The 21,605-nt window shown below is 35.2% G+C and overlaps 2 protein-coding genes across 2 annotated transcripts; both read left to right on the top strand.

Annotated features, from left to right (window-relative positions):
- Positions 1-3,442: 3,442 nt before the first annotated feature.
- Positions 3,443-5,499, top strand: LOC140968451 (F-box protein PP2-A13-like). Its single transcript, XM_073429398.1, has 3 exons — positions 3,443-3,907; positions 4,187-4,305; positions 4,935-5,499. The coding sequence occupies exons 1-3, from the start codon at positions 3,593-3,595 to the stop codon at positions 5,356-5,358; spliced, it is 858 nt and encodes a 285-aa protein (XP_073285499.1). The 5' UTR covers positions 3,443-3,592; the 3' UTR covers positions 5,359-5,499.
- A 558-nt stretch (positions 5,500-6,057) lies between these two features.
- On the top strand, positions 6,058-16,759 carry LOC140968479 (lysophospholipid acyltransferase 1-like). The gene is made up of 8 exons (XM_073429448.1): positions 6,058-6,474; positions 7,335-7,390; positions 7,578-7,798; positions 7,877-8,285; positions 14,701-14,786; positions 15,662-15,725; positions 16,278-16,390; positions 16,482-16,759. The coding sequence occupies exons 1-8, from the start codon at positions 6,167-6,169 to the stop codon at positions 16,620-16,622; spliced, it is 1,398 nt and encodes a 465-aa protein (XP_073285549.1). The 5' UTR covers positions 6,058-6,166; the 3' UTR covers positions 16,623-16,759.
- The last annotated feature ends 4,846 nt before the right edge of the window (positions 16,760-21,605 follow it).

The raw sequence follows: 21,605 nt of genomic DNA on the forward strand, positions 1-21,605 counted from the left end.
ACACGTTCATATAAATTTGATTTCTATGATAAAAAAGATTAGATTGAGATAAAATAATTATCTTGCTATTTTAATTTATTAGTGAAATTTAGCAAATTAATTTTAAATTAGTGAGGATAGTTCAAGTAGATAATTATTTTTTTGACCTAATGCCTAATGGATTTTTGTCATTTTTGATATCCTGGATATTTTTTAAGGCCTTCACTATTGGGATGTAATGTTTTTTTTTAAAAAAAAAACTAAAATAGTAGTATGATAGTGAAGATAGGAAATTCAACACGAAAACTATGGCATCTAAATATCCAATATCGGCTAAAATTCAGGATGTTATTCTTATTATTTTTTCAATAAATAATGAACATCTATTTAATTATTATTTTGAAAAATAATTTAGGACGATCCCACAAGTTTCCGAGTAATATATTTTGGACGAACTCATTCTACGATGTGAATAGATAATCGTAATATATGTATTTTTTTCGAAGTTGATATATATATATTAGGAGAAAAAGAAATTAATTAGAAAATATCCCCGTGTGAAACTATTTTATACATTCGTATCGGGAAATCAATTCGTTAAGGATAGTTGTACATCAAAAGAAGAGTGGTTAGTGCGTTTGAAATTTTTGTTCAGCCCATTTATAATGGATTGATCTGGTTCCACACTTTGAGTGGGCATCTGTTCAGACATTGGCTGCTCCAAATTATTTACTAATTCATGGTTTGTTGTAAACAATATTAGCAGAGGACTATACATCTCAAAATTGCTATATTGATTCTGTGAATTGGTTCTCCTTAATTATGATTTTGCTCAATCGTTTAGTTATATTTCAATTTAGTGCAATAGTTTTGATCATTTTTTGCGATTCTAGTTTATTATTGTTCGAATGTTGATGTGACACTGAATATTAACAGAGTGCGCAAACGTGTATTTCTATTCCACAAGAAGATTTACATTGTGCATTCGTTTACATTTATAACAAGCTATACTAATGAGTGAATGGCATGTGTCAATGGCTGTTGTAAGTTTTGGGCTGCTTCCTTATGTTGTTTGACTGATGTGAAATCGGAATTATTCGGAACAAATATACCTTGGAGGATTTTGGTCTTCTTTTGGAATTCCATATAAAATTTAAATATCTGTCGTCTTTTTAATAATAAAATTTAAAAACAATAAATAAGACGGAGTAAAAAAATCTGGGTTTTGGGAGTGGAATAGGTCTCTTGTGAGACGGTCTCACGAATATTTATATGTGAGACGAGTCAACTCTACCGATATTCACACTAAAAATAATACTCTTAGCATAAAAAATAATATATTTTTATAGATAACACAAATAAGAGACTTGTCTCATAAAATATGACCCGTGAGTGATGTGACACCCAAATCAGTGTCGTGACATTTGCATTGGTTACAATCGCACACTTGTGCATCATCTGCTGATTGATATATAATCATGCATGCTTTTTGTGATAATATTCTTCTGATTGATATAAAATCATGGGATGGAAAATTTGTCTTCTAATCAAACTGATACTTATCAAGAGATCTTGATAAATATCATATATAATTTATCATTCATCACTCGTTTTAAAAAAATTTAGTTTGAGCTCTTTAGCTCAGTATATTTTTATTATTTCAGTGTCATGTTATTTTATTCAGTCCAAATTGATACAAATAGTTGAAATTGTTGCATAAATTTATGAGTTTCAATTATCAATACATTTTAATTGAGCATATTATTTATGTCATATGTAAGACACAAAAACAAAGACAATAAATATAAGTACAAATAATTGAGATTATAGCACAAATATACAAATTTTAATTATCAATTGAATTAAATTAGATAAATGGTTACAAATTTTAGGTATGAAAATTGAAATGTTAACATATTTTTCTGGGACAATAAAGTACATATTCTTGAAAATAAGGTATACATATGCATTTCAAGTATCAAGTGATTTAAATGAAGTATTAATCAACTTAAATTGGGTTATGTAGTGTAATATTCAGATTCTTGAAAGTAAGGTATACATATGTATTTCAAGTACCAAGTGATTTAATTCTTAATTTAAGGCAGTTGAAATGAAAAACATGTCAGATCAAAAAATTAAAACTAAGTTTTTTTGACACGGAGACTGAATCTTAACGTATGTTTAGACATAAAAACTGAATCCCAATTAACCCATGATACAACCTTCTCTCAATAGAACAATTTACTAAGGACCCTCAAATTGTATGTTTTTTTTTTCCGAACTGGAGCTAGATTGTATGTACAGTTTCTTGAGGTAATCCAGATAATTGTGGTGGACTCTTGCACGTCTCCACCTTGTTCATTGATATATATATCATCCAAATGAATTGGAAAAGGTAGAGGTTAAGTTGTCTATGTGGTAAGTGAGTTTTGTTCATACTACTCACAGTGACGGAGTCAGAAATATGGTTCTGCTCAGGTTAAAATTTTAAATGCTAGAATATTTTAATATTTTAAATTGATGTACTTTGGCTAATAATATATTATTACAAAATTATACAAAATTTACATATAAATTTTACAAAAAAATTAGGCCACCCGAGCTTATGTTCATGTAGCTCCGCCCGTGCTACTCACATGGATATATAGTGCTAGTTTTTTGGTTATCTATGTTGTCAAATTTTACTTTTAATCAATTGTCTTTATTTTTGTCCAAATTTTTTTTCCTGAATTTTTAATCTTCTTCCAATGTGATATTAATATGGCGTCTACAGAACGCTGATATGTGTAATGTAAAGTCCATTATTTTATCCTATGTATTATAAAATCAAACCATGCACCCGGCATGCATTGATTTAGTACATTAATCTACGCAGTATCCAATCTAAGATTAAAGTAATCTGACAACGCTCAATCAACTATATTATTATATTAGGGAAGAATATCAAAAAGTGTAAACTTTCGGATTCTCCACTACTAACACAATGTTTAATCTAAAACCAGCAAAAGGTATCCGAAACTAGATGCTACCATATCCTAACACCTATCCCACAATGTAAAATTTATCTTGTCTAAATTATTACATTCTTTGAAGATACTAGGTTTGTGTAGCTTTCATTGAATAAAAAAATTGATGGATACAATAATTTCGATAATTTAATATTAATAATAAGAGTATAAAATGAAATCAACCCATTGCCACACGACAGACTACATATGGGTGGGGGTGATGGCAGACTTGAATATTAGGTTTTTGCTTTAACGTAAGTTTATGTTAATACACATGGATTCATATCATATGTATAAACGTAAGATTTTAGATTAATTAAATCGAAATATTTGACCAAAAATATAATTTTGCAAATATTTTAGGACAAGAAGATACAAATTAACTAGAATTTATTTAGGAAACTAAAAATATCTAAAATAAATTTCTACATAGACGAGACAACTCCATATTTATTATTGTAATACCATCCATCAGCTCGACATTTCGATCTCTTGCAACTCTCCCTTCTCTTCTCATCCTTCCAATAATCTATATACGCGATTCATATCCGTCCCTTGCGACCAGCTTCAATTTTCTTAATTATTTTTGTTGTTACCGTTGAAAAATGGGTTTATGTTTGTCGTTCTTGGCTCGGAGAGGAAGCTCACCGAGAACAGGGCTGGGGGACTTGCCGGAGAGCTGCGTGGCGTCGGTGCTTCTGTACCTTGACCCTCCGCAGATATGTCAGCTCGCAATGTTGAACCGAGCCACGAGAATGGCGTCTTATGCGGATTTCGTTTGGGAATCTAAGTTGCCTTTGAATTACGAAGCTGTTGTTGACAGGGTGTTTGAGAAAGATGATGTCTTGTCTCGAAATTTATGTAGAAGGGATGTTTATTCAAGGCTTTGCAGGCCAAATTCTTTTGATGGTGGCACCAAGGTTCGATTTTTTAACATTCTGCATGTTGTTTTGTGTGTATTGGGTGATCTGTCATAGCTATGCTTCTATTAGCAAAATTCTTTTGGCTTGAAAATTATGGGAATAAATTTGTTTTGTTTTTTTTTTTTTGTAAAGGGTTTTGGAGAAACTTTGGACAACTGTTTTCTCCCTCTTAAATCATCTTTTTTTTTTTTTTGATGAAAATAGGAGGTTGTAAGTGAAACTGATTGTGAAACGTATGAACTATTATCTTCTTAATTAGATGTGGATTTTGTGCAGAAAGTTTGGTTGGATAAGACTATTGGGAAGACTTGTATATCAATACCGTCGAATGAATTGATGATAACAGGGATCGACGACAGGAGATACTGGAGTCGAATTCAAACCGAAGAATCAAGGTGGGGGTTTACAAAGCTGTTGTGTTCTGATGCTGTTATTTTAGATCGGTGCTTTGAATCCAAGAATTAATATATAGGCAATTTAATTTGTCCGTGAAATTTTCCGAATATATATAAGGTTCTTTGCCATTCAGTATCATTTTTAGGGACTCTGATGCACTGTGTCTACTGCTGTTATTGAAGTTTTTGTCTGCGGCAAATTGTGCTAACAATTAGATTTTGCATATTTTCATGCTGGGATCATACTATGGCGCTGCCTATATCTACAGATGATGTCGAACTTTCAATTTTTGTAGAAGTTATTAACTGTGAAAATATACAACTACCTTGCAAAATTTGCGCCTTCAATGACTTGAGCGACATAAATTCTCTTCGTTTCGGGATGTAGCCCGGAATATGATTTCTTGAATCCTACATATACCTTGTTTTCATTGTTGAGGAGCAGCGATTATCTGTACTGTTATTTTAGACAGCATATATTGCATAACTGGAGAAATCATGTGGTGATTGAGTTCATTGTATGGTTAAAAAAATCAAGTTGAACTGGTAGTGGGAGCTATAGATTCTATACTAAAAAATTCTGAAATGTGTAAAGTTCTAATCTGGAATTTTTCCCCTTTTCCACGTAGGTTCTCATCAGTTGCATACCTGCAGCAAATATGGTGGTTCCAAGTCGAGGGCGAGCTTGATTTCCCATTTCCGGCAGGTTCCTACAGCCTCTTTTTCAGAGTGCATTTGGGACGATCCCATAAAAGATTCGGTCGGCGCGTTTGTAACTCCGAGCATGTCCATGGTTGGGACAAGAAGCCGGTGCGATTCCAGGTTTCAACTTCGGATGGTCAGCAAGCTACAAAGCAATGCTACTTGAAAGATCCCGGGAAATGGAATCATCATCTTGCCGGGGATTTTGTCGTGGCCGCCAATTCTTGCGGATCGACCAAGATCAAATTCTCGATGACACAAATCGATTGCACACACCCTAAAGGTGGTCTTTGTGTAGATTCTGTGTTGATATATCCTGTTGAGAGTCGAGAAAGGTTACATCTTTCTTAAATAGTAGTTGTTGGGTATAAATATAAGGTTGTGATATCAAAAATTATAAGCTAATAGAGAACTTTTTGAGACAAAAAAGCAGTGTTCTAAACTTGTAAGAAACCAAGTCAAACTGAAGTAAAATGCAACGATTTGATGAAGGCAGGAAGGAGAAAATTATAAAGACCATGGTCGATCGATCGAGTTAATATAATTATTATAAGTTGGGTAACAAAATATTAGCATCTATTATTTACTACTAGTATTTGATTTATTTTATATTATAATATAAAATATTAAAAAATTTAATTTGGTTATTCTTCATTAAAAAAAATTTGAGCTCATTATAAAATTTATTTATTTATTTAATCTTAAATTTATCTGTTTGTATATATATATATTTTTCTCCTGGCCAGATACTTCCTAATTTGGGAATAGGTGTCGACTTTGCATGCCACCGATGCGAAATCCCTCCGAACTTTGAAAATAATAAAATATGTACGTATAATATTATATTAATTTGATTAGAAATAATAAATATTTTTGAATTTTTTTATTAGAGTTTTTTTTAATTAAAAATTTGAAGTTTTTGGTTTTCTTGGTGTTTTAAACATGATAACTGATTAAATATTAATGATTTTTTAATTAAATTGTTCAATTTTAAATAATTTATGTAATTCAAGCTTGTTCGAGAAAAATAACCAAATATGAGGGAAGATTTCGTCCGGAAGAACACATCGCGTGTCGAGCCAAAACTAAAACCAGACAACTACGTAGATTATTATTAATTAGAAGAGTAAGTACAGTTGAACCACACGAAATCCGAGACATGGAGCTGCCGGAGATGGATACCTTGGCATCGGCGATCGGAGTCTCGGTACCAGTTCTTCGTTTCTTGCTATGCTTTGCGGTCACCATCCCGGTCAGCTTCTTCCACCGATTCGTCCCAGGAGGACCTTCGGGGCGCCACCTCTATGCCGCCCTATCCGGGGCGGTTCTCTCATACCTCTCCTTTGGATTTTCATCGAACTTGCATTTTCTGGTACCGATGCTTTTAGGCTATGCTTCTATGGCACTCTTCCGAAAGTTCTGCGGGATTATTACATTTTTCATCGCCTTCGGTTACCTCATTGGATGGTACCTTTCACTTTGCTTTATGTTCACGTCGCCATTTTTATTTTCCGATTCAAGAGTTCGACCGTCTGGAGTTTTTATTATGTAATTGGCTGTTCTACTTGGTTTCTGAAAATAGTTCCTTGATAAGTGGTGAATTGATTGCATTGCTTTAAAAAGAACAGTCTTGGTTGAGTTAATTGCTGAATTCATTTTTCCTTTACTTGCCATTTTAATCCAAACAATTCTCTGAAAATTGGCAACACTTTTGATATGAAAGGAAAACAAAGTTTTTGTTACCTCGGTTCATTGATCCTTTTGATAAACTTGGGAGTTGGGGGCGATTTTAAGTCTTCGGTGATGGTTTAAAATATATTTTTCAAGGGCATAAGTGTCTAAAGTTTTTCAGAAAAATTTGCCCTGAGTTTCAAAATATTGCAGTAAAGAGAATTTGATTTGTACTCTGAATTTCCACTGTTTTGGAGTTGTGTGTTGATGCATCTGTATAATTAAAGTCGATTTACATTCCTTATTTCTTTCTTTTTCAGAAACTCCAGTTTATAATTATCAAAAGCACTCTGAATTACTTTACAGTTTATCATTGATGATAGTGTGATGGGATTTTATAATGAATGGAAATTGGAGTTTGTAAATTTTTTCGATTCTATATGTTTCTTATCTCTAGTTGAAAATTTTGATGCCAACAACTGCAAAAATTCACAGAGATGTTTTGACTTGTATCCTTAGTGATGCGAGAAGAACGTGTTTGGTTGAATCTATTTTATGTGTTTATGGGAAAACATGTGTCATTGAGGATCATTTTGAGATATTTTCGTTTCATTGCAAACACTCAAAATGTTTTGACCATTGGTATACATTTGTAGCCATGTATACTACATGAGTGGAGATGCATGGAAAGAAGGAGGTATTGATGCTACAGGTCAGCACCATCTCAATCAGTATTTGTGCTTTTAGACTTTATTTAGTTACTTGTACAATTCATCCAAACGAACTCATCGAATTAGTTTCCGAAGGACTGAATGTGGCAACTTTTTATGCATAAATTTTTTCATTACATGTATATTCTGCGTCAACTTCTACTTTGTCATTGATCTTGCAATTCACAGGATCTCTAATGGTGATAACACTGAAAATTATATCATGTGCCATTAATTACAATGATGGATTGCTAAAAGATGAAGATATGCGTGATGCACAAAGGAAAAACCGGTTTCAGAAGTTGCCATCGTTACTTGAATATTTTGGTTACTGTCTTTGTTGTGGAAGTCACTTTGCTGGTCCAGTATATGAAATGGCAGCATATATTGAATGGACTGAGAGGAAAGGGGTATTATATTTGAACTTAAATTTATTTTTTGGCCAATGCATGTTAGTCATTAGTAAGAATTATAATTGCCTTTAACAGATCTGGGAACCTACAGAAAAGGGATCATCCCCTTCTCCTTATTGGGCAACTCTAAGGGCTGTTCTGCAAGCTGGTGTCTGTATGGGATTGTATCTGTATCTTATACCACATTTTCCACTTTCTCGATTCACTGAACCAGTATACCAAGATTATGGGTTCTGGAAACGATTGACTTACCAGTACATGTGTGGTTTTACTGCTCGGTGGAAATATTATTTCATTTGGTCCATTTCAGAAGCTTCTATAATTATTTCTGGGCTGGGATTTAGTGGCTGGACAGATTCTAATCCGCCCACACCTCGATGGGATCGTGCAATAAATGTTGATGTATTAGGTGTTGAGTTGGCTAAGAGTGCTGTGCAGATACCCCTAGCATGGAACATTCAAGTTAGCACTTGGCTTAGACACTGTAAGTGAACTTTCCTTCAAAGAAAAATTGTTTGGGGTTTTAATATTTTAAATCCCAATTAAAAAATTAAAAGTTGAAAAGAGGCTGCCCTAAATCTAACGCAATACCAAAAAAATCGAGAAGCATCATGGGAAATATTTACATCTCCCGTCTTGTGGAGCAGCAGCGATGTCTTTCTTCTACCTCTTTTTTTTTCGGTTTCTTGCATTTCTTGATATGTCTGCCTTTGCTACCTCAAGTACATGAAACAGATTTGAAGAATTTTCAACATTGATTTCGGTACCATTTTATTAAGCAACTTCTTCTGGTTTTATCGTTATCTCAATTTCCTCGTTTCAGGTGAGTGTGAAAGTCCTTGGTACCGTAGAATCCGATCAGCGGCGCCTAGTCCCCGCCTCGGACCAGCGGCTAGCGAATTTTAGAACCTTATTTTTCGGCAGTAGTAATTGCTGAATTTTACATTGCGCTCAGTGGGTTTATAGACAATTTTCAGGTGTGAAGGCATAAGGATAACTGTCATAACAAGTAGGACTAGAGGCAAACCAGAGTTAATAAAAGTCTTAAGAGAGTCTGGTTGGGTGGTACCTGAGAGGTTCTGGTACCATCAATGCCGTGTTTTTGTTCTAGAGTATATCACATCTTGAAAATGTTTTCATTATTTACCTGAGGATTGGAGGGAAACCACAGCTAAGGACGTGCTAGGGATACATGTTGATCTGTTGTGATCCTCTAACTTTTCAGTTGTGTACAAAATTTGATCAGGTCTATGAAAGTAGTTCTCTACCTATAAATTTAGATGTCAATCAACTAATCTTGTCTGTAACAGATTCTATTCTAGATATAAGATCTATTGCATGGCCAAGTAGTTGAGTTTCATACTGTTAGTGTCACGGCCCAGCCCACTTGGGATATTGTCTGCTTTGGCCCGAGGCTTCACGGCTTTAAAACACGTCGAGAGCATAAATCATAGATCCTTCATTATCCATTGACAACAATCTGAACATTTCCATTGCCGATACTAACTGAATGCGAGACTGTGAATCATAACCGTAGAAGTTCCATTTGCTGCCATAATACGGTCTAAATCTGACAATTCCATGGAAACAATCCACAGTAGCTCGATAATTCGTCAATATATCTATACCGAGGATACAATCGAAATCAGACATAGCTAACTTGATTAGATTAATTATCATGATATTATCCTCAAATCTAGTCACACAATTTAGTACTATCTCACGAGACATCAAGTATACACCGGCATGAGTAGCCAATGACACAGTATCCAACAACGGAATAGTAGCAATCTCGTGCTCATCAACAAATGCAGCTGATAAAAATGAATGAGATGATCCAGTGTCTATCAATATACGTGCAGGATAATCGAAAACACAGCAAATACCTGCAATCACTCCTCCTGGTGCATTCTGAGCCTAAGCCTGAGCCTGAGTCTGAGTCAATGCATGAACTCGAGCCTGCTGTGGCACTGGAAATTGTTGCTGAGGAGGACCTCTAGGTAGTGGATAACTGGACTGCTGAAATGACTACAGGAGCATATGGCCTGAAAGCTGGTCCTCGGGGAACCTGTCCAGACTGTTGTGGCTGAAATTGGTGTCTTTGTGCATTGGGGCATACTTTGGCATAGTGCCCAATTTGACCACAGATATAGCAAGACCCCTGAACTCCTATACACTTTGCACTGAAATGTCTTCCACCACATCGGTCACAGTACACAACATTCGAAGACCCAACAGCACTGCCCCCTCTAGTACTGCATGAACTGGAGGAGCTAGATTATGATTTCTTCTTGAATTGTTTGCCTCTTGCCTTAAATCTTTGTTGCTTCAGTTGCTGGGATGATTGTAGAGGCTGATAAGGAGGTAAACCCGCTGGCATCGGCATATTACTTCCAGATCCCTGAGAAATAGAAGCTGGAACTGGAACTGGAACTGGAACTGGCTGTGATTCTCCCCTGAGCAGACTAGCCTCTATCTTTTTCACCATCTCTACTGCTTGAACATAGGTATTAGGCGATCCAGTCATCACCAAAGTATGAATAGTCCTTTGTAGTCCATGCGGGAAACGTGAAAGTTTGGACTGATCATTTTTTGCAACATGTGGCACATATGGAAAAAAAAAGCAGAAAACTGATAAGCATATTCAACAACTGTTTTATTGCCCTGCACCAACTGGTTAAACTCTTCTTCCTTGGCATAATAATACGAAGGTGGTGCATATTCCTGTGTAAATTGAGTACGAAATACTTCTCAAGTAATGATTTCGCCAGATTCTTCAAGTGCTTCCTCTGCAGCTTCTCACCAGAGTTGTGCTCGGTCTTTTAACTGATAGATGGCTAGCTTCAGTGTGACACTTTGAGAATATTCGAGCAAATTGAATAGATGGTTTATATTTTTCAACCATCCTGCTGTTTTTTCGCCACTTTCATTGCCAAAGAATTTGGGAGGAGATAATTCTTGGAATTGAGATATTATCAACTGCATTCCTCCAACTTTCTGAGTCAACTGTTCTACCTTTTGGGCGTATGTGTTTGACTATTTGCTCTTGTTTGAATTATGTGCAATGATTTATTTGAATTTGTCTCAGTTAGCTCTACTAGTTGACTACACGTTGAACTTAGTTTAAAAACTATCTACTAGACTAAGTTTCAGCTTTCCTTTAATTAGTTTGTGCTTATTAAATTATTTTGCCTGGGTATTAAATCCTTGTGTCTTACAGAATGACACCTGGAGGAAAAGGCAAAAAGGAGAAAGAAGTTGTGCAAGAATCTGAAGCACAAAATGTGAGAACCGAAATTTTTTTTTCAAAGATACAATTTACAATTGTAAGGAAATTTGTAAGATTTGATTTTTTTGTAAAAGAAATAAATAATATAAGATAAGATGTGCACCTTGGGAAATTAATTGTTGGAAATCTTTTACCAAGTCAATAATACCTACACTAAGGCATGCTAATTTTCGAAAATTGGAAAGAATATTTGCATGATTGGAGTATCATACAAATTAAAATAATTGAGGCATGATAATTGCTAGAGATTTTCGAAAATCCCTCCTAGATTAATTTTCTAGTTGTGGTGATGGATAGATTCTATAGTGTGATTGGGAAGTAAATCATCAAAGTTGTGCACAAAAATCCTTGACTTAGATACCAAATTTTCGAACCAAGAGAGGCAACTCAATTTTCGAAAATATGGCAAGGATTTTGGAGTCAATATTAGGAGATTTTACATAAATTTTGGTATGATTTTAGTGCCAAATTTAACTCACCCTCCTCCCCTATAAATAGTGCATCAACCTTAGTAATTCCCCACACCACAATTTCGAAAATCCCCTTGCTGAAATCTCGAAATTCAGCAGCATCTCCCTAGCCAAACTTTGCCCGAAAATCGTCCCGAAGCTTGCCTAAAAGTCAAACCGAAGCGCTGCCGAACGAGGAGCGATGAGCGATCTAAAATTCGAAGCCAAGCATCCACGTTTTCTTAGCATTCAAACACGGTAAGTGGGCTGTTTTTAAAATTCAAAATTTCGGTCTATGCATATTTGATTTTTCGTTTTTTTATAAAAACTTCGGTCGAGTACAACTTTTTTCTACTCCTTTTCTTGTGTCGAATTGTCATACGGTTTTTAAAGCACTGTGAGGAGTCGACTGTATATGGGTGGGAATCCCAACCATGTCGCAGTGCTTGGTAAGTGTTTATGCATGTGATACGAAAAATATTATGCAAGCCATGTGTTTTCTTTCGAAATTTATGCATGTTGATTTTTTGTGCTCGATATTCCCCCATTTACTGAGTATTTCCCAAAATACTCATCCCTTTACTCTCCCCTCCCAGATAATTCGAAGAACAGGTTGAGGATGAAGAATCCGAGCAGTTCTGGGGATGGTGAATCTCAAGAATTAGATTAAGTTTAAGTTAGTATTAATATGCAGTTTTACGTTTCCGCATTTATTTCTGTTGTTTAGAAATTTTTGGTTGTAAAAGACAATGTTTCCTTTGAGTTGAAATTATGATATATAAACTGGTTTCGGTTTAAACTGTGCTACAAAGGCTTGTTGTTTTCAACTGTGTGATTGTTAAACGACGCCGGTGTCATCCCGAGTTTCGGGACGTGACACAAAATGTCAGAGGACTCGAGGATATTGTTAGGGGTAAACGTGGTCGTCCCGTAGGCCAGGTCACTAGAAATGTGGAAGAAGAGGTGAACCAAGAGGTAGAACAGTTGACTCAGAAAGTTGGAGGGATGCAGTTGATAATATCTCAATTCCAAGAATTACGTCCTTCCAAATTCTTTGGCAATGAAAGTGGCGAAAAAGCAGCGGGATGGTTGAAAAATATAAACCATCTATTCAATTTGCTCGAATATTCTCAAAGTGTCAGACTGAAGCTAGCCATCTATCAGTTAAAAGACCGAGCACAACTCTGGTGAGAAGCTGCAGAGGAAGCACTTGAAGAATCTGGCGAAATCATTACTTGAGAAGTATTCCGTACTCAATTTACACAGGAATATGCACTACCTTCGTATTATTATGCCAAGGAAGAAGAGTTTAACCGGTTGGTGCAGGGCAATAAAACAGTTGTTGAATATGATTCTCAGTTTTCTGCTTTTTTTCCATATGTGCCACATGTTGCAAAAAATGATCAGTCCAAACTTTCACGTTTCCTGCATGGACTACAAAGTACTATTCATACTTTTGTGATGACTGGATCGCCTAATACCTATGTTCAAGCAGTAGAGATGGTGAAAAAAATAAAGGCTAGTCTGCTCAGGGGAGAATCACAGCCAGTTCTAGTTCGAGCTTCTATTTCTCAGGGATTTGAAAGTAATATGCCGATGCCAGTGGGTTTACCTCCTTATCAGCCTCTACAATCATTCCATCAACCGAAACAACAAAGATTTAAGGCAAACAATTCAAGAAGAAATCGCAATCTAGCTCCTCTAGTTCAGGCAGTACTAGAAGGGGCAGTGCCGTTGGGTCTTCGAATGTTGTGTACTGTGACCGATGTGGTGGAAGACATTTCAGTGCACAGTGTATAGGAGTTCAAGGGTCTTGCTATATCTGTGGTCAAGTTGGGCACTATGCCAAAGTATGCCCCAATGCACAAAGACAGTAATTTCAGCCACAACAGTCTGGACAGGTTCCCCGAGGACCAGCTTTCAGGCCATATGCTCCTGCACAGTCATTTCAGCAGTCCAGTTATCCACTACCTAGAGGTCCTCCTCAGCAACAATTTCCAGTGCCACAGCAAGCTCGAGTTCATGCATTGACTCAGGATCAGGCTCAGGATGTACCAGGAGGAGTGATTGCAAGTATTTGCTGTGTTTTCGATTATCTTGTACGTATATTGATAGACACTGGAGCATCTCATTCATTTTTATCTGCTGCATTTGTTGATGAGCATGAGATTGCTACTATTCCGTTGTTGGATACTGTGTCTGTGGCTACTCCTGCCGGTGTATACTTGATGTCTCATGAGATAATCCTAAATTATGTGATTAGATTTGAGGATAATATTATGATAACTAATCTAATCAAGTTAGCTATGTCTGATTTCGATTGTATCCTCGGTATGGATATATTGACGAATTATCGAGCTACTGTGGATTGTTTCCATGGAATTGTCAGATTTAGACCGTATTATGGCAGCAAATGGAACTTTTACGGTTATGATTCACATTCTCGCATTCTGTTAGTATCGACAATGGAAATGTTCATATTGTTGTCAATAGGTAATGAAGGATTTATGATTTATGCTCTTGACGCGTTTTAAAGCCGTGATGTCTCGGGCCAAAGCGGACAATATCACAAGTGGACTGGGCCGTGAAGTTTGGTATCAGAGCTTGTGTGTGTGGACGTTGCACGTTGTGACGCGTTTTAGAGCCGTGAGGCTTCGGGCCAAAGCGGACAACATCTCAACTGAGTTGGGCCATGACATTTGGTATCAGAGCCAGTATGTGTGGACGCTGCACGTTGTGACGCGTTTTAAAGTCGTGAGACCTCGGGCCAAAGCGGACAATATTACAAGTGGGCTGGGCCGTGACAGTTAGAGGTTTGTGGTTATGTTACCTAGGGACGTAAAATGCACATTGATCTATGGCCAGCTTCTAACTTCTCGATTATGCAAAAACCTTGGAACAAATCTGGGAAAAAGACTCTCACCTGACATATCAAAGGAACCCATTGATATTTTCTGGTACAGATTCTATTCTATATATGATCCACTGGCTAGGCAAGTAAATGTGGGAGTCCTTATTGATGGAGGCTTGTGGTTATGTTGGTATTAACTGTTAATAAAAAAAATTCCTCGTTTTTTCAGGCGTTCTGATCTGACGGCTCTGAATGATTAATAGTTATATAAATACATTTGTGCCAGACTAACTTCTGCTGTTCTATTTAGATGTCTATGATAGGTTAGTTCATAAAGGTAAAAGACCTGGATTCTTCCAGTTGCTGGCAACCCAAACCGTCAGTGCAGTGTGGCATGTAAGCATTAATATGTCGTATTTGTACAAAATTATGTATGACGCCTATGTGGCATGCTTTCTTTTTCACTTTAGTGTATGAACACAGCTTTATATTGAGAATACTATCGTATCATTGTCAAAAAATTTCACCTTTTTGAGTCAGGAATGTCACTCTCTGTTGAACTTCATGATTTTGGTGATGATAGCTTTTGCAAGGTGAGTTACATCATAGATGTGCGGCAGTATAAGACTATGCAGGTTAGGGCCATGTATTAAAACTGAACCAACTTAGTTGTAACATTGAAAGCTAATCCAACACAATTTTATTAACTAATCAATGCTAGCTTCGAGAGAAAAAATTATCCTCAACATATATCAAAGTCTTATTATACATCCAGGATCTCATGAGAAAAAGTGCAGACAAAGAGGTGTAAACCCAGCATGGATCACCACCTGACCGAACAATTTTCTTCCACACTCAATGGTCATGTTGTATTTTCAATAATAGTTAATCGCTATGTTTCTTCCTCCCACCGATATTCTACTTATATTCAATTATGTTATTTTTGTAAGTATGCTCTTTGTGAGTTGCAATCTCATATTTCGGTTTTTGTGATTCACCTGGCCATCAAATGTGTCGAAGCGAGCGATCCTCGTTATTTCAATTGAGTCAAATTACCCTTCCATTTTAAAATTTGGATTTGATTCGAAGTATATTTGAACACATAAAAATAGGGGTTGGGGCATGTCAATTGGGTTAATTAAATGGTCTTGTTAAGCGGAACTTTTATCTTAAAAAAAAATTGCTCATAAATTTCAAGTATATTTTGGAGGGGGATTGTATCATTTCAAGTATATAGCAGCTTGACTCAGCATCATTTCACTGTTTGACAGGGATTGTATCCTGGGTACATCATATTCTTCATTCAGTCTGCACTAATGATTGCTGGTTCAAGAGGTACCGTAAATTTGCTATGTTTTTCGTTTGCTTGAACGCTGGTCACATGCATTCTAAATACTTCCCTTACAGGTCATAAATTTTCAGACACTATTTGAACTTTTATGGCAAATATAAATTTATTAATTTCCCAGCTTGTGCTATAATAATAGGGATGCAAATTAGTTGAACCATTTGTGAGTACCTACTAAGCTTGAGCTTCACGAGCAGCTAGTTAACTCCACCTTGAGTACAAGGACAGAAGATATCATATCCTTTGCAAACCATTTAATCTAGTTCCTTTTACGAAATAATAGTCATTAAGGTTGCAAGGTGCATCAAGGATGCACCCAAGCCTCGCCTTTTGGCTAAAGGCGCACACCTCTTCCTTTAGGCACGTGCCTCTGTGATGCCAGTGCACCTCGGATGTACCGAGGCACACTTTCTTGGGTCATGTGTACCTGGCACCTGAGTGCGGGTTTGACAACTATGACTGAACTGGCAAGCAGTTTCTCGATTGACTGACTTCATTATATGCACATAGTTTCTTGATTGACTTCATTTTACCGACAGTTATTTACCGATGGCAACAAGCCAGCAAAACATCTGTACTCAGAAACATCCTTGTATTGATGAACTTCGCCTACACCCTTGTGGTTCTGAACTACTCCAGCGTGGGTTTCATGGTTAGTCCTCTCCCCTCACTTTTATACATTGCTTTAAATTATCAACCATGATACGTTCAGCTTAAATAAATTATACTCTACCGTAAAACAGGTTTTAAGCCTGCACGAAACATTGATTGCATACAAGAGTGTTTACTTTGTTGGAACCATTGTCCCAATAGCTGTACTATTGCTTGGAAAAATCATCAAGCCAGCAAGTCCGGCCAGGTCTAAAGCTCGGAAAGATGAGTGATCTTTGAATTGCTTTTTGGATGTTTTGAGAGCTTGGGATGAGCCGTTGGATCGTCGAACATAATTTGAATAATTATTGTAGTTTTAACAAGATCTAACGTTGTTGGTTCATTAATTTTAGCTTAATTTCATGATCAAGATTTCAAGTATTTGTTAACATTAGAAACTTCGTCGAACACAAATTTAACAAAGCAAAACTTCAAGTTAAAAACTTTTCAAATTCCATAAATTACTTTTAAAATTTCCAAGTCGAAAATAATTGGAAATCAATTGGCTCTCAAGTTTTGTGACACTCCCTATAGATGAGTTGTCCTTGTAATAATCCAAAACCCGAAAGAGTGATTTGTGATTTGGCGTAACCCTTGGAAGTGCTAGCTCAATATACAATGATATCCAATCAAACTACTCAATTTTGCATCAACATATGGCAACCATACTAGGTAACCTATCACAAAGGAAAGACAAAAGAACGTACAAAATGAAATCGACTCCATTCTAAAGCTTTTAGCAACCAAATTGTAAAGATGGTGAACCGGCATGGTCTTGTTGGAGAACTTCTCAATATATGCAGGGTGGATGCGATTAGTCGAGGAAGCTTTGTTTCAATAAAAGAAAATTACGATGGAATTCGACAGATACCTATTTGTTTATTTCTGTATCGAATTCAGGAGGATTTAGTAGAGAGCAATTTCATATATTGGAAAAAAATAAAATAGAAACAATAACAAGAATGGTATTTTTTTCATCGAGAGGACGATCATCGCCACGGGACAACTATTCCGATATTTCCCGTAGGACCAGTATGTCACTAGTTATGTCTTGAAACATATATGCCTGAAAGAAGGCAGCTGGATAGCTGACTTTGCTGCCATTTTCCCCCTAATAATAAAAATCCAAACTGGACCACTTGTCATGCATGGCTGAACCAAGGTCGGAGCCATGTTCGAAGAGAAGGGGATAACATTTTTAATTAATAAATTAATAATTATTTTATTATTTTGCAGGATGTGCAACAATACAGGATCAAATTAAATTTTTTTAAAAAAAAGTAGCCTACCTTGACTTGTATATGGCTCAGCCACTGGCCGAAGCAAACAAAGATTGTTTGTATGTGTAGGTTCAGTGCTGATGCATGTGCCCAAACCCCCCATTATTGTGCAGTTCTTCTGTGAATTCAATCGATGAACTGGCCTCAAACCCCACCACCTTCTCATCATCATGTTATCAAGGAGAAGTTGAAAATCCCCATGGAATTTTTTATGTTCTTATTTGAAATGTTGACGATAAGTATCTAGACATCGAGTACAATTGATAGTCATAGTTTAAATACTTTGGTTCACATATATATTTGAATATATTTATATATAAGGAGTTTCGACAAACTCTTATAGCAATATTATGTCAATCATTTTCGTAATACGCGAACGAATACAAAACAGTTGCTATGTGAGACCATTGTGCAGTCACAGTTACACAAGTCTTCGATCAAATACGATAATATAATAGCTGAAATGCAATTCATAAAGCTACTTGTTTTTATATACCAACTGAGACTTGTTCCCAGTATATTTGTATTCCAATAATTGGCTTTTAATCGTTTCAATTAGTAATTGAAGTGATATTTGTTCGTTGGTTTTTTTTTTTTTTTAATAGAAACACAGTGATTCTATTTTCAGCTCTTAGTGTTAAAGCATGAATGTAATGAAATCCACGTTTGTAACTCCAATGTGAGTTTTTTTGGCCAAACAAAGATACAAGTAATGCAAGAACATGTTAGTTCTGGCATGTCGAGAAATTGTCAATCCAACTCATGTGATTGGGCGAACGCGGGCCCAGTGAACCAAGCCGGTTTTGACATATCTGACTTTAATATTATGTGGGACATGAGGGTTGACCCGTCATTTAAATGGATCCAAAAATTGTGTCTAGCTCGTTTTGACAACTCCATCGATAATTTTAATACAAACTTTTGGTGTGTGTAGTAGTCAAAGTTACATTTCAATTGTCATTCCTAATAGACCTTTAATACCAATTATCAATCACGTAAACATAATATTCTATAGTTGGATGATGTAGTTTTGTTGGCTATTATCTTACAAACGAGACAAGTTGACTGATAATGTTTTTTCCCTTTGTCTTTATAAAACAAACAATATTGACTGACATGTTTGAATTTGCAATCTCATGAAGTGATAGGGGAAGATTGATTACATTTAATTATGGGCATGACCCATCAGTAGTTAATTTGGTTTACTTCCAATATTAAGCAATCAATTGGGATTAATGCTTACACTTTAAATGGCTTTGGTGGAAGGCTGTAATCAAGGAGTATCGTGTGATTTGGCTGAGCCATTGTTGAAATTAATTCTTAGAAATATTAGATTTTGATGTTTAAACTATCACCGACTATTGGAATGGACGTTTAAACTAAATACATATTAGGGAAAAGTACCAAATGATTCTAGGAAATTCTATATTCAAAAGTCCATAAAATAAAATAAAATAAAATAATTTTAGTCAAAATTTGTAATTTTCCAAACATATTAAGCAAGGGTAATAGTAAGAAAACAATTAACGAGTATTTTGATATCAATATTTATTGGTTTATTTAGATTTTTTTAGATTAATTGAATATATTTTGGATAATGACAATTGACAAGCACCAAGTACATTGTCAATTAGTAACATTAAAACTCTTTAAATTTCGATGTATTCGGAGCTAATACGTGCAAAAGCCAAATTCAATTGCCTCTTGAAGGGAAATTTTTTATTCAAATTCCATCCATAATTTTTCTTAATTTCATTTGAATTGTAGTTTTTGCTCTAAGACTGGAAACTATCATTTTGTAGATGAAATTGACAACTAGTCTAGTGTATAGAAAGTAAAATCAGAACTTTTTGTTGCACGAAGTGCCTGAGTGAGACTGTATACGATTTTTTTAGAATACTAATATAATATTGTTTCAAATACGAAGATATAATGTAATTGTCCAAACTACTGAACAAAGATGGATGCTTCACATATCAATTCACTTGTGATGTTTGCTTCACCATTGTCATTAGCATTTTGAAATGACTTCAAACTAACTCTTTGAAGCAATAATATCTCAGATGCTGACTAAACGTAGATTTTTGTAGGATAAATTATACTGTGGATGGCCAAGCCCTGCCTTCTTGTTATTTATTTATTTATTTATTATTAGTTGTTATTTTATTTATTTACTACTAATAATAATATTAATAATAATTAATTATTAATGATTAATTATTAAGGAGTTTTCTTTTTGTTTTCTTCGTAAAATTTAGCCATTTCTTGCTTGGTCACGCCTGCATCGAGGCAACTCCTATAACGCGTTAATAATTAATGGAGTGTTTGGTTCCCTGAAATTTTGAACTTGAAATTGATTAATGGGTAGGTTTCTTGATCTTGAATTTGATTAATGGGTAGTTTTCTTGTACAACAATATTACAAATCTATATTCGTTAGACGAGTCAGCTCGATTCATAGATACAGTGAAAAATGATATTTTTAATTCAAATAAACATATATTATGCAATGTTTTTTTATATAACATAACTAACAAAAAAGCGATTTTTTGCAATGAAAAATAATATTTTAGACATTAAGAATTTTTTTTCCATGTGTTGATTAATATTATTGAAATAAGGTGTGAGTAAATTGAAAAAATGACCTCAATAGCATGCATATAGTTCACTTCGTCATGTGTAATATCCAATATATTGGGAATATTTTAATATTGTTTCATCTATTTATCAGCATTCGTTTGAGTTTTCTTATAAAGTTTCATTATATATTAAGGGAATATTTTCGAAAAAGTCAATGGACAGGAAATGGTTGTCATAGAATAAACTATTTGATAACGTTTGGTTTGCTTGATTAGGTGAGTTTATTTTTTTTAAACCCACATAATCACTCGTTTGGTACGTTTTTTATTTAACAAGTCAATCCCTCCTATGAATGATTAGGTTATATTAGGTATGTTAAAATAATACCTACTCACCCCCTAAGATTATTTATCACACTCTTAATCCATCATATTTTTCCAATTTTACCCTTCTCCTAAATTCAAACTCACCATCACTTCCTTCCACCGACCGTCCACCGGCAACCCCCGCCAAAGGCCGACCGCCGCTGTCGACAACCGCCGACCGACGCCGACAACTTCCGCCGCCACCGCCGACCGACCGCCGCCGCTTCCGTCCGTCCACCGCCGACCCCGCCGCCTACCACCGTCGTCGCCGACGACGACCGACCACCGCCGCTGGAGTGGAAGAAAAAAAAGAGGAAAGGACAATTTTGTCCTTTCATCAAAAAATTCAAAATTATCCTACACTTAAAAATCTTACAAAACAAAATATTATTTTACACCATATATTACATTTCTACTACAATCATTTTCTTTATCATTTACATACTAATCATTAGTTTAATTTATCCTCCAAACCAAACGCTGCCTTGAAAGTAAGTTATTCATGAATAATTATATAAAACATCATAGAATAATATAATATCGATCAAGGCCAAATAAAGGTGCATCCGCGTTAAGAATCCAACAAGACAACAGCCAAATAATATTCATCTTAATTTGAAATTTCTCCAATCGGTACAATTAAATATAAAAATTTCAGTGATTTAAAAATATTTCTTAATCTGTATTTCCTTTCAAATAACTTCATTATAGAATTTTTTTTTTTTTTTTTGTATTTTGTATGTGTGACATGAATCTTCAACACGTTTAATAAATCATATATTAATTAGTGTACATCACCATGAGTTTTTAATCATAAAAAATTAAATAAATAAAGATGAAAAGAATACCAACAATCCAACCAAAGGCGCCATCAACAACTTACATGTTCCCATTATTCTCTCACCCCCGAATTTTTTTTTAATTATTATTATTATTATTATTATTATTATTATTATTATTATATAATTACATAAATTTATCCGCGAAACTTC

Source organism: Primulina huaijiensis, unplaced genomic scaffold, assembly GCF_012295235.1.
Source record: "Primulina huaijiensis isolate GDHJ02 unplaced genomic scaffold, ASM1229523v2 scaffold37281, whole genome shotgun sequence".
In the NCBI taxonomy this organism is placed as follows: domain Eukaryota; kingdom Viridiplantae; phylum Streptophyta; class Magnoliopsida; order Lamiales; family Gesneriaceae; genus Primulina; species Primulina huaijiensis.

What these genes read in the sequence shown, in the direction of transcription:
- LOC140968479 (XM_073429448.1), top strand. Translation starts at nt 6,167, where the DNA reads ATGGAGCTGCCGGAGATGGATACCTTGGCATCGGCGATCGGAGTCTCG. An exon ending in AATGGACTGAGAGGAAAGGG is followed by an intron (nt 7,799 to 7,876) that starts GTATTATATTTG and finishes TGCCTTTAACAG; the next exon opens with ATCTGGGAACCTACAGAAAA. An exon ending in CCGTCAGTGCAGTGTGGCAT is followed by an intron (nt 14,787 to 15,661) that starts GTAAGCATTAAT and finishes ACTGTTTGACAG; the next exon opens with GGATTGTATCCTGGGTACAT.
- LOC140968451 (XM_073429398.1), top strand. Translation starts at nt 3,593, where the DNA reads ATGGGTTTATGTTTGTCGTTCTTGGCTCGGAGAGGAAGCTCACCGAGA. An exon ending in CTTTTGATGGTGGCACCAAG is followed by an intron (nt 3,908 to 4,186) that starts GTTCGATTTTTT and finishes GATTTTGTGCAG; the next exon opens with AAAGTTTGGTTGGATAAGAC. An exon ending in ATTCAAACCGAAGAATCAAG is followed by an intron (nt 4,306 to 4,934) that starts GTGGGGGTTTAC and finishes TTTTCCACGTAG; the next exon opens with GTTCTCATCAGTTGCATACC.